Source organism: Leucoraja erinacea, unplaced genomic scaffold (genome assembly GCF_028641065.1).
Source record: "Leucoraja erinacea ecotype New England unplaced genomic scaffold, Leri_hhj_1 Leri_419S, whole genome shotgun sequence".
Taxonomy (NCBI): domain Eukaryota; kingdom Metazoa; phylum Chordata; class Chondrichthyes; order Rajiformes; family Rajidae; genus Leucoraja; species Leucoraja erinaceus.
This window is the reverse complement of record NW_026576320.1, coordinates 80,001-92,721: the sequence shown is the minus strand read 5'-3', so window position 1 is coordinate 92,721 and position 12,721 is coordinate 80,001. Positions and strand designations below refer to the sequence as shown.

Below are 12,721 nucleotides of genomic sequence, written 5' to 3'. Positions count from 1 at the left end.
CAGGAGTAGAGGCCATACTCTGCCACTCTCTGGAATTCTCTGCCACAGAAGGTAGTTGAGGCCACACAGTTCATTGGCTATATTTAAGAGGGAGTTAGATGTGGCCCTTGTGGCTAAAGGGATCAGGGGGTATGGAGAGAAGGCAGGTACAGGATACTGAGTTGGATGATCAGCCATGATCATATTGAATGGCGAATGGTGCAGGCTCGAAGGGCTGAATGGCCTCTACTCCTGCACCTATTGTCTATGTTTCTATTCGGCCCTTCGAGCCTGCACCATTCGCCATTCAATATGATCACGGCTGATCATCCAACTCAGTATCCTGTACCTGCCTTCTCTCCATACCCCCTGAGTGTGTGTGTGTTTGCCCGTGAACTGCGTGGGTTTTCTCCGGGTGCTCCGGTTTCCTCCCGCGCCCCAGGTGACGGGTGGAGGGGGCACAGACTCCGTGGAGACGAGCTCGAACCAGCGGTCTCTCGTGCCGTGAGGCAGTGGCTATACCCGCTGACCTAAACGTTGTGGCAATGCAGAGAGACATCCTGCTCATGACCACATCCGCCTGCCCTCATTCACCACAGCCCCGGTTCTCGAGAGGAAGGCATCTAGACACACGGCACAGACTTGTGGCTTCCAGTTCAACACAACTCCGTCTAAGACAGCAAGAAATCACAGCCCAGACCGTCACACAAACAATAGACAACAGACAACAGATGCAGGAGTAGAGGCCATTCGGCCCTTCCAGCCAGCGAAACGATCGCCAATGCACAAGTTAGCAAGTCAAAAGAAAAAACCTTTCCACCTTAGTGGTCTATGATGGGCCGAATGGCCTGCTCCCAATGCTGTAATGACCAAATTACACTCGCTGGAATTTAGAAGATTGAGGGGGGATCTTATAGAAACGTACAAAATTGAGGAAAGACATTCTTGCCATAGAGGGAGTACAGAGAAGGTTCACCAGACTGATTCCTGGGATGGCAGGACTTTCATATGAAGAAAGACTGGATAGACTCGGCTTGTACTCGCTGGAATTTAGAAGATTGAGGGGGGATCTTATAGAAACGTACAAAATTCTTAAGGGGTTGGACAGGCTAGATGCAGGAAGATTGTTCCCGATGTTGGGGAAGTCCAGAACAAGGGGCCACACACACACACACAGTTTAAGGATAAGGGGGAAATCTTTTAGGACCGAGATGAGGAAAACATTTTTTTTCCCCACACACAGAGAGTGGTGAATCTGTGGAATTCTCTGCCACAGAAGGTAGTTGAGGCCAGGCTATATTTAAGAGGGAGTTAGATGTGGCCCTTGTGGCTAAAGGGATCAGGGGGTATGGAGAGAAGGCAGGGATGGGATACTGAGTTGGATGATCAGCCATGATCATATCGAATGGCGAATGGTGCAGGCTCGAAGGGCCGAATGGCCTCTATACCTGCACCTATTGCCTATGTTTCGAAACTCCATCTGCCAACTTTCCTCCCACTTTCCATTCGAGACATCTGGGACATTTCCTGGTGTGCTGGTCCCAGGCACGGACTTTCATTACAACTGCTCTACGGAAATTCCCTTCAACGGCTGTTCATTCGCGAACATTCCTTACAACCCAGTCAATGGACATCCCCTGAATCCCGTTCACATGAGAGACGAATGGCCTCCTCCTGCACCTACAGGTAGATGGGGCTCTTGAAGATAGCGGAGTCAGGGGATAGAAACATAGACAATAGGTGCAGGAGTAGAGGCCATTCGGCCCTTCGAGCCTGCACCATTCGCCATTCAATATGATCATGGCTGATCATCCAACTCAGTATCCCATCCCTGCCTTCTCTCCATACCCCCTGATCCTTTTAGCCACAAGGGCCACATCTAACTCCCTCTTAAATATAGTCAATGAACTGTGGCCTCAACTACCTTCTGTGGCAGAGAATTCCACAGATTCACCACTCTCTGTGTGTGAAAAAAAAATGTTTTTCTCATCTCGGTCCTAAAAGATTTCCCCCTTATCCTTATACTGTGTGACCCCTTGTCCTGGACTTCCCCAACATCGGGAACAATCTTCCTGCATCTAGCCTGTCCAACCCCTTAAGAATTTTGTAAGTTTCTATAAGATCCCCCTCAATCTTCTAAATTCCAGCGAGTACAAGCCGAGTCTATCCAGTCTTTCTTCATATGAAAGTCCTGCCATCCCAGGAATCAGTCTGGTGAACCGTCTCTGCACTCCCTCTATGGCAAGAATGTCTTTTCTCAGATTTGGAGACCAAAACTGTACGCAATACTCCAGGTGTGGTCTCACCAAGACCCTGTACAACTGCAGTGGAACCTCCCTGCTCCTATACTCAAATCCTTTTGCTATGAACTGTGGGGATATGGGGAGAAGGCAGGAACGGGGTACTGATTGGGGATGATCAGCCATGATCACATTGAATGGTGGTGCAGGCTCGAAGGGCCGAATGGCCTCTACTCCTGCACCTATTGTCTATGCAGGCAAACAACAGACTTTGAAAGGGGCCTGTTGGTCGGCATGGACGGGTCGGGCCAAATGGCCTGTTTCCATGCCATGATTCTATGACTGTGTCTTATAAAGTACTGGCAGGTGGGGCCGAATGGCCTGTTTCCGTGCTATGATTCAATAACTGTGCCTTGTACAGTATGGGCAAGTCAGTCGAAGGGCCTGTTTCCGTGATGTAGGATTCTATGACTGTGTACAGTAGGGGCAGGATGGGCCGAATGGCCTGTTTCCGTGCTATGATTCAATAACTGTGCCTTGTACAGTACGGGCAAGTCGGGCCGAAGGGCCTGTTTCCGTGCTATGATTGTGTTGTGACCGCTGAGACCACAAGGCTCAGATCGGACGACATTTGCCCTTTCAGTGCGATGGATCACCTCATGTAAAACTCGGGGAAAGTCGTCCTGACTTCCTGCCATTGTGGAGCGGCTGGGTGTGAAAAGGAAAGTCCGGGCACACAGGCGAGGAAAGTCCGTGCGTTCCTGGACTCTGATGATTCATGTGTTTGGCTGCGGGCCCAGTAAATCTCCACACAACACGGAGAATCAATGTCGAGGGGAAAACCGCTCGTCTAAATCCAGCTCCTTACGTCACCTCGGGAGAGAATTGGGTATATTTGTGGGGTGGGTTGCGGGGGGGGGGGGGGGGGGGGGGAGAGAGGACGGGGGCGGGGAGGAGAGATGGGGGAGTATTTGGGGGGGGGGGGGGGGGGGGGGGGGGTGCATGAAAAGAATGAAGAACAGTTTTATGAAACAGTCTTTATTGTACAAGAAACATCACGTTCACAGAGGCAGGTACGTGGATGAGGTGTGCGTGTGTGTACGTGTGTGTGTTAATGTGTGTGTGCGTGTGTGTGTGTGTACGTGTGTGTGTGTGTGTGTGTGTGTGTGTGTGTACGTGTGTGTGTGTGTGTGTGCGTGTGTGTGTGTATGTGTGTGTGTGTGTGTGTGTGTGTGTGTGTGTGTGTGTGTGTGTGTGTGTGTGTGTACGTGTGTGTGTGCGTGTGTGTGTGTGTGTACGTACGTGTGCACATGTGTGTGTGTGTGTGTGTGTGTGTGTGTGAGTGTGTGTGTGTGTGTGTGGACGTGTGTGTGTATTTGTGTGTGTGTGCATGTGTGTGTGTGTGTACGTGTGTGTGTGTATGTGTGTGTGTGTGTGTGTGTACGTGTGTGTGTGTGTGTGTGTGTGTGTGTGTGTGTGTGTGTGTGTGTGTGTAGGTGTGTGTGTGTACGTGTGTGTGTGTACGTGTCTGTGTGTGTGTGTGTACGTGTGTGTGTGTGTACGTGTGTACGTGTGTGTGTGTGTGTGTACGTGTGTGTTGTGTGTGTACGTGTGTGTGTGTACGTGTGTGTGTGTGTGTACGTGTGTGTGTGTCCTGGGCGCTACGGTAGGGGTGAGATGGAGACGAGATGGAGACCGGTGTGGGGGGGGGGGGGGGGATAGGAGACAGAGGACAGGGGTAGGTGATGGGGGAGATAGACGGGGGTTGGGGGATACAGGCAGGGGGGGGGGAGGAGGATGGAGACTCGGGTGGGGATTGAGACGGAGGGGGGCAGCTGGGAGCTGGAGGGGGGATTGAGATGGAGGGGTGGAGGGGGGGGATAGACTGGGGTTGGGTACAGGGGGTGGGATAGGGGGAAGAGGAAGGGGGTTATAGGGGAGGGGGAATAGAGATTCGGGGTGGGTATTGAGACTGGGGGTGGGTGAGGGGTGGGTGGGGGTTATAGATGGGGGTGGGGGAAGGAGAAGGGGGGGGAATGGAGGGGATATGGAGATGGAGACGGGGGTGAGGTGTGGGGGGGGGGGTGGGAGGTTGGAGGGGGGGTGATGAGGGATGATAGAGACAGGGGGTAGGTGAGGGGGTGGTTTGAGATGGGGGGGGTAGGTGATGGGGAGATAGACGGGGGTTGGGAATACAGGCTGGGGGGAGGAGGGAGACTAGGGTGGGGATGAGACAGGGGGGAGCTCGGAGGGAGAGGTGGGGATAGACTGGGGTGGGGTACAGCGGGTGGAGAATAGGGGTGAGGGGTGATAGAGGCAGGTGAGGGGGGGATGAGATGGGGATGAGGGGGGGGATTGAGATGGGGGAGGGGGGGGGGGAGATGAGATGGGGAGGGGGGGGGATTGAGATGGGGGAGGGGGGGGGGATTGAGATGGGGAGGGGGGCCTGCTGATTGAGATGGGGGGGTTGAGATGGGGGGGGTTGAAGATGGGGGGGATTGACGATGGGGGAGGGGGGGGATTGAGATCGGGGGGGGGTTGAGATGGGGGAGGGGGGGGGGATTGAGATGGGGAGGGGGTTGAGATGGGGGGGAGGGGGGGGATTGAGATGGGGGGGGGGGAGATTGAGAGGGGGGGGGGGGGATTGAGATGGGGGGGGGGTGGAGATGGGGGAGGGGGGGGGGGATTGAGGTGGGGGGGGGGTTGAGACGGGGGAGGGGGGGGATTGAGATGGGGGGGGGTTGGAGATGGGGGGGGGGGGGGATGAGATGGGGGGGGGTTGAGATGGGGGAGGGGGGGGATTGAAGATTGAGGGGGGGGGTGAGATGGGGGAGGGGGGGGGGATTGAGATGGGGGGGGGTTTGCTGATGGGGGAGGGGGGGGGAGATTGAGAGATGGGGGGGGTTGAGATCCCTGGGGGAGGGGGGGGATGGAGATGGGGGGGGGGAATTTGGATGGGGGAGGGGGGGGGGATGGAGATGGGGGGGGGGAGGTTCGACTGGGGGAGGGGGGGGGGATGAGATGGGGGGGGTTGAGATGGGGCGGGGGGGGAAAATGGATGGGGATGAGATGGGGGGGGTTTGGATGGGGGAGGGGGGGGGTTATTGAGATGGGGGGGGGGTTGAGAGGTGGGGGAGGGGGGGGGGATTGGAGGGGTGGGGGGGGAGAGGGATTGAGATGAGGGGGAGGGGGGGATTGAGATGGGGGAGGGGGGGGATTGAGATGGGGGGGGTTTGAGATGGGGGAGGGGGGGGGTAGGGGGGGAGGGTATTGAGATGGGGGGGGTGTTGAGATGGGGGAGGGGGGGGGGATTGAGATGGGGGAGGGGGGGGGGGATTGAGATGGGGGAGGGGGGGGGATTGTCGAGATGGGGGATGGGGGGGATTGGGGGGGGGGTGGGGGGGGGGATTCTGGGGGGAGGGGGGGGGATTGAGGATGGAGGGGGAGGGGGGGGGATGGAGATGGGGGAGGGGGGGATAGATGGGGAGGGGGGGATGAGGGGAGGGGGTGGGGTCCTCACTGGGGGGAGTGGTGCTGCTGCAGGCTGCTGGGGGTGAGGGGGGGCACCTTGTCGGGGGGGGGAGGAGGGGGAGGGGGTGGGGGAGGGGGGGGTGGGGGGGTGAGGCAGGGGGAAGGAGGAGACCACGATGTATTTCTGGGTGCTGACGGACACGGTGCTGCTGGGGGTGGTCTGGGAGGTGGAACACCAGCTTGACCAGCGGATCTGGACGCTGGACAACGGCCCCCCCCACCGTGCTCACCACCGGGCACGAGCGCCCCCCCCCACTCGACGCTGTCCGCAGGGGTGATGGGGGGGGGGCGGGGGGGGGGGGGGGGGGGGGGAGAGAGACAAGTGGCAACGTTTGTACAACAGCGGACTCCCCCTTATAATCTACCCCCCTCTCTCCCCAATTCCCCCACTCGCCCCTCCCCGCTCCCCCCTCTCTCAACCGGCCACTCTCACCCCCCCCTCTCCCCCATCCATCCCCTCACCCCCTCCCCTCCCCCCACTCTCCCAGCCACTCGCCCTCCCCTCCCCCCCTCTCTCCACCGGCCCACTCTCAACTCCTCCCTCTCCCACCCGTCCGCACCCGCAGCCCCTATCCCTCCCCCCCGCCTCCCTCCCCCATCCACTAGCTCCCTCCCCTCCATCTCCCCTCCCCCCTACCCCATCCACTCGCCCCCCCTCTTCCCTCTTCCCCCATCCACTGCCCCTCCCCTTCCTCCACTCGCCCTCCCTCCGTCCCTCCCCTCTCCATCTCGCCCCCTCCCCTCTCCCCCCATCCACTCGACTTCCCCCAGTCCATCCACTCGCCCCTCCCTCCCCTCAACTCGCCCTCCTCCCCTCCATCCCACTCGCCCTCTCCCCATCGTTACCCTGTCCTCCTCTCCCCCATCCACTCGCCCCCCCCCCCTCTCTCTCCCCTCCCCATCCACTCACCCCTCCCATCCCCCTCTCTCCCCATACCACTCACCCCTCCACCCCCCCTCCCACATCCATCGCGCCCCCTCCCCCCTCTCCCATCCAATCGCCCCCTCCCCCCCTCTCTCATCCACTCGCCCCTCCCCTCCCCTCCTCTCCACCTCACCCCCATCCAATTCACCCCTCACCCCTCCCCTCCTCCCCCCCCCTCCCAATCCACTCACCCCTCCCCTCCCCCATCCACTCCCCAGCACCTCCATCCCCCCCACCCTCCCCTCCCCCCAGCACTCACCCCTCCCCCCCCAGTCCCACCGGCCCCTCCCCTCCCCCCCTCTCCCCCATCCACCTCGCCCCTCCCCCCCCTCTCCCCCTCCCCCCTCCCCCATCCACTCACCCCTCCCCCCCTCTCTCCACCGGCCACTCCCCACTCCCCCCTCTCCACCCCCCGCACCCGCAGCCCTCTTTCCCCCAGCCCCCCTCAACAGCCACCTCACCCCCCCCCATCCCACCGTCTGTCCCCCCCCCCGTCACTAACAGACCCCCCCACCCCCCTCGACACATACCCCACCCCCCCACCCCACCGCAGTCTAGAACCACCCTGCCCCACCCCCCGGGCGTGTTGGCTCTGACCTGCTGTGAGCTGGAGCCAGCGGTGCTGGACATGACGATGTAGTTGGTGGGCGAGGGTGAGGAGGGGGTGGGCGTGGACGGGCGACTCAGCAGGGTCTGCATGGGCAGCGTGATGGAGCTGGGCACCTTGAAGATGCTGGGACTCCCGCCCGGCTGTGGGCTCTGTCCACCCGCGGGTATCGACAGCATGGAGCGCTGCTGTGGGGCAAAGACACACACGGGCACGCACACACACACAGGCACACACACACACACACGGGCACACACACGCACACACACACACACGCACACGCACACACATACACACTCACACACACAGACATACTTACACACACGGGCACACACACACACACGAGCACACACACACACACACAGGGCACATACACACACGGGCACACAGACACACACGGGCACACACACGCACACACGCACGCACACACACACGGGCACACAGACGCACGCACACACACACACACACGGGCACACACACACACACACGGGCACACACACACACAGGCACGCACACACACAAACAACACATATACACCTCCATTAGTGCATGCCGTTATCAGGCAACTGAACCACCCCACCACAACCAGAGAGCAGCCCTGAACTATCCACCTCATCGGAGACCCTCAGACTATCTGAAGAAGGGTCTCGACCCGAAACGTCACCTATTTCCTTCGCTCCACAGATGCTGCCTCACCCGCTGAGTTCCTCCAGCATTTTTGTCTACCTTCGATTTTTTCCCAACATCTGCACAGTCCCCTCTGAAACCCTCGGACTATCCTCGATCGGGCTTCACCTTGCACTAAACATTATTCCCTTATCATGTATCTGTACACTGTGGACGGCTCGATTGTGATCATGTGTTGTCTTTCCGCTGACTGGTTAGCACGCAACAAAAGCTTTTCACTGTACCTCGTTACACGGGACAATAAACATTAGTGCCGGGGAGCTCTCGACACGGGTAGAACGTGCAAACTCCGTACAGACAGCGCCCGTAGTCAGGATGGCCGATTGGGAAAGGGGGAGATGCAGCGAGACCTGGGTGTCATGGTACACCAGTCATTGAAGGTAGGCATGCAGGTGCAGCAGGCAGTAAAGAAAGCGAATGGTATGTTAGCTTTCATTCCAAAAGGATTTGAGTCTAGGAGCAGGGAGGTTCTACTGCAGTTGTACAGGGTCTTGGTGAGACCACACCTGGAGTATTGCGTACAGTTTTGGTCTCCAAATCTGAGGAAGGACATTATTGCCATAGAGGGAGTACAGAGACGGTTCACCAGACTGATTCCTGGGATGTCAGGACTGTCTTATGAAGAAGATGACTGGATAGACTTGGTTTATACTCTCTAGAATTTAGAAGATTGAGAGGGGATCTTATAGAAACTTACAAAATTCTTAAGGGGTTGGACAGGCTAGATGCAGGAAGATTGTTCCCGATGTTAGGGAAGTCCAGGACAAGGGGTCACAGCTTAAGGATAAGGGGGAAATCCTTTAAAACCGAGATGAGAAGAACTTTTTTCACACAGAGAGTGGTGATGAATCTCTGGAACTCTCTGCCACAGAGGGTAGTTGAGGCCACACAGTTCATTGGCTATATTTAAGAGGGAGTTAGATGTGGCCCTTGTGGCTAAGGGGATCAGGGGGTATGGAGAGAAGGCAGGTACGGGATACTGAGTTGGATGATCAGCCATGATCATATTGAATGGCGGTGCAGGCTGGAAGGGCCGAATGGCCTCTACTCCTGCACCTAATTTCTATGTTTCTAGGATGGAACCTATGAGGCAGCAACTCAGCCACTCAATTAATGCAGAGTACTGCGCTTACATATCTGCTGATATTTAGTCTTTAGAAGTACAGCACGGAAACAGGCCCTTCGGCCCACCGAGTCTGTGCCGATACTATCCCTCATGCTGGGGACCATTTACAATTTAACTGAAGCCAAACATCCTGCAAAACCTGCGCGCCTTTGGAGTGCGGGAGGAGGCCAGAGCACCCGGAGAAAACCCACGCGGTCTCAGGGAGAGCGTGCAAACTCCGTACAGACAGCAAGGGAGGCGCAGCGGTAGAGTTCCCGCCTCACAGCGACGGGTTCCATCCCGGCTACGGGCGCTCCGGTCTCCTCCCACATTCCAGAGTTTATCTGGGGGCTTGATTCGGGCCATTCGGCCCATCACGTCCACTACACTGTTCCATCACCCCCACCCACCTGGGGGAGGGGGGGGGGGGGGGAGAGAGGAGAGGGGGGAAAGAGAGAGAGAGAGAGAGAGGGGGGAGAGAGAGGGGGAGAGAGTGAGAGAGGGGGAGAGAGAGAGAGAGAGAGAGAGAGAGAGAGAGAGATAGAGAGAGATGGATGAGAGAGAGAGAGAGGGGTGAGAGAGAAAGATAGAGAGGGGGAGAGAGAGGGGGAGAGAGGGAGGAGAAGAGAGAGAGAGGAAGGGGAGAGACTTCCTCGAACTATTCTCTCCCCGCTTAGCCAACTGTCAGAGGAGGACATCTTGAGATGTAAGTATCTCTGCGAGAGACAGAGGAGAGAGGAGAGGGGGGGAGAGAGAGAGAGGAGGAGAGAGAGGATGGAGAGGGGGCGAGAGGGGGGGAGAGAGAGAGGGGAGGAGGAGGGGGGAGAGGGAGGGGGGGGAGGAGAGAGGAGAGGAGAGAGGGAGGGGAGGGGAGAGGAGGGAGAGGGGAGAGAGGAAGGAGAGGAGAGGGGAGGAGAGGAGAGGGGAGGAGAGGGGAGGGGAGCAGAGGGGGGCAGGGGAGGGGAGGAGGGGAAAGGGGAGAGGAGGAGAGGGGGGGAGGGGAGGAACGGGAGGAGAGGAGGAGGAGGGGGGAGGAGAGGGAGAGGGGAGGAGAGGTGGGGAGGGGAGGAGAGGGGAGGAGAGGAGAGGGGGGGAGAGAGGGAGAGGAGGAGAAGAGAGAGGAGGAGAGGGAGGGAGAGGAGAGGAGAAGAGGAGAGGGAGGGGAGGGGAGGAGAGGAGAGAGGAGGGAGGGGAAGGGAGGGGGGGGGGGGGGAGAGGGGAGGAGAGGGGGGGAGGGAGAGGGGGGGGGTGAGAGAGGAGGAGAGAGGGAGAGGAAGAAGGGGGAGAGGGAGAAAAAGAGGAGAGAGAGAGAGGAGAGAGGAAGGAGGGAGAGGAGGGGGAGAGGAGAGGAGAGGAGGGGAGAGAGGAGGGGGGAGAGGAGAGGGGAGGGAGGAGAGAGGAGAGAGAGAAGGAGAGAGAGAGGTGAGAGAGAAGGGGAGAGAGAGAGAGGAGAGAGGGAGGGGAGGGGAGAAAGGAGAGGAGGAGAGAGAGAGAGAGAGAGAGGGGAGAGAGAGAGGAGAGGAGAGAGAGGGAGGGAGAGAGAGAGAGAGAGAGAGGAGGAGGGGAGAGAGAGAGAGGAGAGATGGAGAGGGGAGGAGAGGAGAGGGAATTTTCCTCGAGAGAAGAAGAGGAGGGAGGGGAGAGAGGAGAGGGAGAGGGGGGAGGGGAGAGGGAGAGGGGAGAGGAAGAAGAGGGAGGAGGGGAGAGAAAGAGAGGAGGAGGAGGAGAGGGATTTGAGGAGAGGAGGAGAGGGAAGAATGGGGGGAGGAATGGAGAGAGACAGGGACAGAGGGGGCGAGAGTGAGGAGAGAGGCAGTCTCCTGTCAGGAGAGGGGAGGGAGAGAGAGGAGGAGACGGGAGAGGAGAGAGAGAGAGAGAGAGGGGGAGAGGGGAGAGAGGGGAGGGAGGAGGAGGGAGAGAGAGGGAGGGAGGAGAGAGAGGGGGAGGAGAGAGGGGGGGGAGAGGGAGGGGGAGGCAGGAGAGAGAGAGTGAGAGAGAGATCCCAGAGAGGAAGGAGAGAGAGGGAGGGAGGAGGAGAGGTCCAGGGAGGAGGTGGTGAGGGGAGAGGGAGAGGGGAGGAGGGAGAGAGACAGAGAGAAAAGACCGTTTCTGGGAGGGGAGAGGCACAGGTTTCTTTGAGCAAGGGGGGGGGAGACACACAGAGGGGGGACGAGGTGAGGCACCAGTCTCCTGTCAGGAGGGGAGGGTGGAGGAGAGGGGGGAGTTTGTCCAGGTACAGTTTGCCTTGGGGAGAGAGGGGGGAGAGGGGAGAGGGGAGGGGAGGGAGAGGGGGGGAGAGAGGGGAGAGGGGGAGGAGAGGGGAGAGGAGAGAGGGGGGGAGAGAGGGGGGGGTCATGAGAGACGGGAGAGAGGGGGAGAGGAGGAGAGAGAGGGGGGGAGGTGAGAGGAAGGGGAGGTGAGAGGGGGCGGAGGTGGAGAGGGGAGAGGAGGAGAGAGGAGAGGGGGGAGAGAGAGGGGGTCAGAGAGAGAGAGAAGGGGGAGAGAGGGAGAGAGGAGAGGGGAGAGAGAGAGAGAGAGAGGGAAGGTTGGGTCGAGAGAGGGTGGGAGAGAGAGGGAGAGAGAGAGCGGAGAGAGAGGGAGAGAGGGGAGGAGAGAGGGGGAGGAGAGGGGGGGGGGGGGTAGGGGGAGGGAGAGGGGGGGGAGAGGGAGAGAGGGAGAGAGAGAGAGGGAGGGAGAGAGAGAGAGTGAGACAGAGAGTGAGATAGAGAGAGGGATGGGGTGGAGGGAGGGAGGGGGGAGAGGGGGGAGGAGAGGGGGAGGAGAGAGGGGGGGAGGAGAGAAGCGGAGGAGAGAGACAGAGGGGGTGGAGAGAGGGGAGAGTTGAGAGGAGAGGGGGGAGAGAGGGGAGTAGTAGAGGGGAGGGGAGGAGAGAGAGAGGAGAGGAGAGGGAGAGGAGAGGAGAGGGGAGGAGGAGAGGGGAGGAGGAGAGAGAGAGGAGGAGAGAGGGGGGGGGAGGAGAGGGGGGGGAGGAGAGTCAAGTCAAGTCAAGTTTATTTGTCACATACACATACGAGATGCGCAGTGAAATGAAAGTGGCAATGCTCGCGGAACAACAAAACAACCAAACAACTCTCTCAACTCTCCCAGAGAGGGGGGAGAGTTGAGAGAGGTGGCAGAGAGGGCCAGACTCACCTGTTGCGAGCTGGCCGAGCTGGAGTTGGAGGACATCATGATGTACTTGGTGGGCTGTGGCGAGGGCTGTGTGGGGGTGCTAGGCCGGGCTGACACCAGGGTCTGCATGGGCAGGGTGAGTGAGCTGGGCACCTTGATGATGCTGGGAGAGCGGGTGGTCTGGGTGGTGAGTGGTGCCTGCGAGATGGTGAGTGTGGGCCTTGGCTGTGGGATACAACACACACACACACAGCGTTAGATCCATCCCTCGTTAGATTCCCCCTCGTTAGATCCCCCCCTCGTTAGATCCCCCCCTCGTTAGATCCATCCCTCGTTAGATCCACCCCTCGTTAGATCCCCCCCTCGTTAGATCCCCCCTCGTTAGATCCCTCCCTCATTAGAGTCCCCCCTCGTTAGATCTCTCCCTCGTTAGATCCCCCCTCGTTAGATTCCCCCTCGTTAGATTCCCCCCTCGTTAGATCCCCCTCGTTAGATTCCCCCCCTCGTTAGATCCC

General features: G+C 59.1%; 1 protein-coding gene across 1 annotated transcript in view; it reads right to left on the bottom strand.

Moving 5' to 3' along the window:
* Window positions 1–543: 543 nt before the first annotated feature.
* taf6 (TAF6 RNA polymerase II, TATA box binding protein (TBP)-associated factor) overlaps window positions 544–12,721 on the bottom strand; it is a 31,937-nt gene continuing 19,759 nt past the window's right edge. Inside the window, exons 13-15 of the mRNA XM_055630535.1 lie at window positions 12,228–12,431; window positions 7,224–7,470; window positions 544–650 (exon numbers count right to left, since the gene is read on the bottom strand). Of these exons, the coding sequence (XP_055486510.1) occupies window positions 544–650; window positions 7,224–7,470; window positions 12,228–12,431 (558 nt within the window). The remainder of the gene's footprint in view (window positions 651–7,223; window positions 7,471–12,227; window positions 12,432–12,721) is intronic.